General features: G+C 77.9%; 1 protein-coding gene across 1 annotated transcript; it reads right to left on the bottom strand.

The window, feature by feature from the left end:
• Positions 1 to 17: 17 nt before the first annotated feature.
• Positions 18 to 1,036, bottom strand: CHLNCDRAFT_59512 (expressed protein; the record flags this gene model as incomplete). Its single annotated transcript, XM_005842528.1, has 2 exons — positions 841 to 1,036; positions 18 to 637 (listed from the first exon to the last, which is right to left on the bottom strand). A coding segment is annotated over exon 2 (543 nt), but the record flags the coding sequence as incomplete, so codon positions are not given.
• Between the last annotated feature and the right edge of the window lie 188 nt (positions 1,037 to 1,224).

The following is a 1,224-nucleotide window of genomic DNA, read 5'->3' as shown; positions in this document are numbered from 1 at the left end:
TGCTGCTGCCTGGCGGCCCTCCTGCCCGGACGCCGCCAGCTGGCGCGGCGCCGGCGCCCGCGCCGCCGCCGCCGCCTCGCGGGACAAGCTGGGCACCACCGCCGCCACTCCAGACATGGAGGCGTGGCCAGAGCCCGAGCCGGAGCCGGCGTTGCTGCGGCCGGCCGCGGCTGCGCCGCCGCCAGGCGGCGCCGTGGTGAAGGGGTGCCAGCCTGGCACCTGGATGGCGCCGCGTGCCTGCGCCTGCTGCTGCTCCCCGCCTTGCGACGAGGGCTCGCCCTCTGCCCCCGCCGCCGCCGCCGCCGCAGCAGCAGCGATGGCCTCCGCGGGGCGCTTGCCCTGCGGCTGCCGGCCCCGCGGCGCCGCCGCGGCCGAGGCGGCGCCCGTCGTGGCGCCCGCTGCCGCGTCGGTGGCGGTGGCGGTGCCCGAGGGCGCGTCCCAGCGCCGCGCCGCAGGCGCCGCCACCGAGGCCTCTGCCGGCCTGGCTGCGCCCAGGCTGCTGCCCGGCTGGTAGACCGAGGCCAGGTCTGTGTCTGTGGGCCCCGCCGCGCTCTGCACATCCTCGGTGGCGCCGCAGCCCTCGGCGCGGTCGTGGGCGGCCTTGGTGGCAGGCACGGGGCCGTACAGCAGCTCGCACCTGCGGCGGGTGGCAGGGGGAGCAAACGGGTGAGGCACGGCGGTGCAGCCAGGTGCGGCGCTCCCTCCGCAGCCCACAGCCCGGGGCCACACCCGGCAGGCGCGCCACTGGCACACCCGCGCGACACACGCGCCCCAGCGCCAGCCAGCCAGCCACCGCACCACCACCACCACCACCACCACCACCACCCCACCACCACTCACTTGTAGTTCTCCTCAAACAACCGCTCCGCCTCCTCGGGGTCGGCGTCGGTGGCAGGGCGGAAGGGGCCGGGCTGCGGCGCGCCGCCGGCGTCGGCCCGCAGGCACTGCTGCACCACGGCGTTTGCCGCCGCCAGCGAGGCCAGGCTCTCCTCCACCCCAATCACAGGGTAGGGGTAGTTGACACCTAGCTCCACGCCTGCAGCCGTGGCGCGGGCAGGCACCAGAGGGAGCGGGACAGTGAGGTGGGAGGGACGGGACGGCAGGCCGTGGGCAGCAAGCCGCGGCTTGAGGCGCGGGTTGGCGGCGGCACAGGCAGCGCCGGGGGGCCTGCTGGGCCCGCCCCGCTCACCTGCGTCGTCCAGCACCCCCTCTGGCGCCAGCCAC

Source organism: Chlorella variabilis (genome assembly GCF_000147415.1).
Source record: "Chlorella variabilis unplaced genomic scaffold CHLNCscaffold_555, whole genome shotgun sequence".
Classification (NCBI taxonomy): domain Eukaryota; kingdom Viridiplantae; phylum Chlorophyta; class Trebouxiophyceae; order Chlorellales; family Chlorellaceae; genus Chlorella; species Chlorella variabilis.
This window is presented reverse-complemented; position numbering and strand designations above follow the sequence as displayed.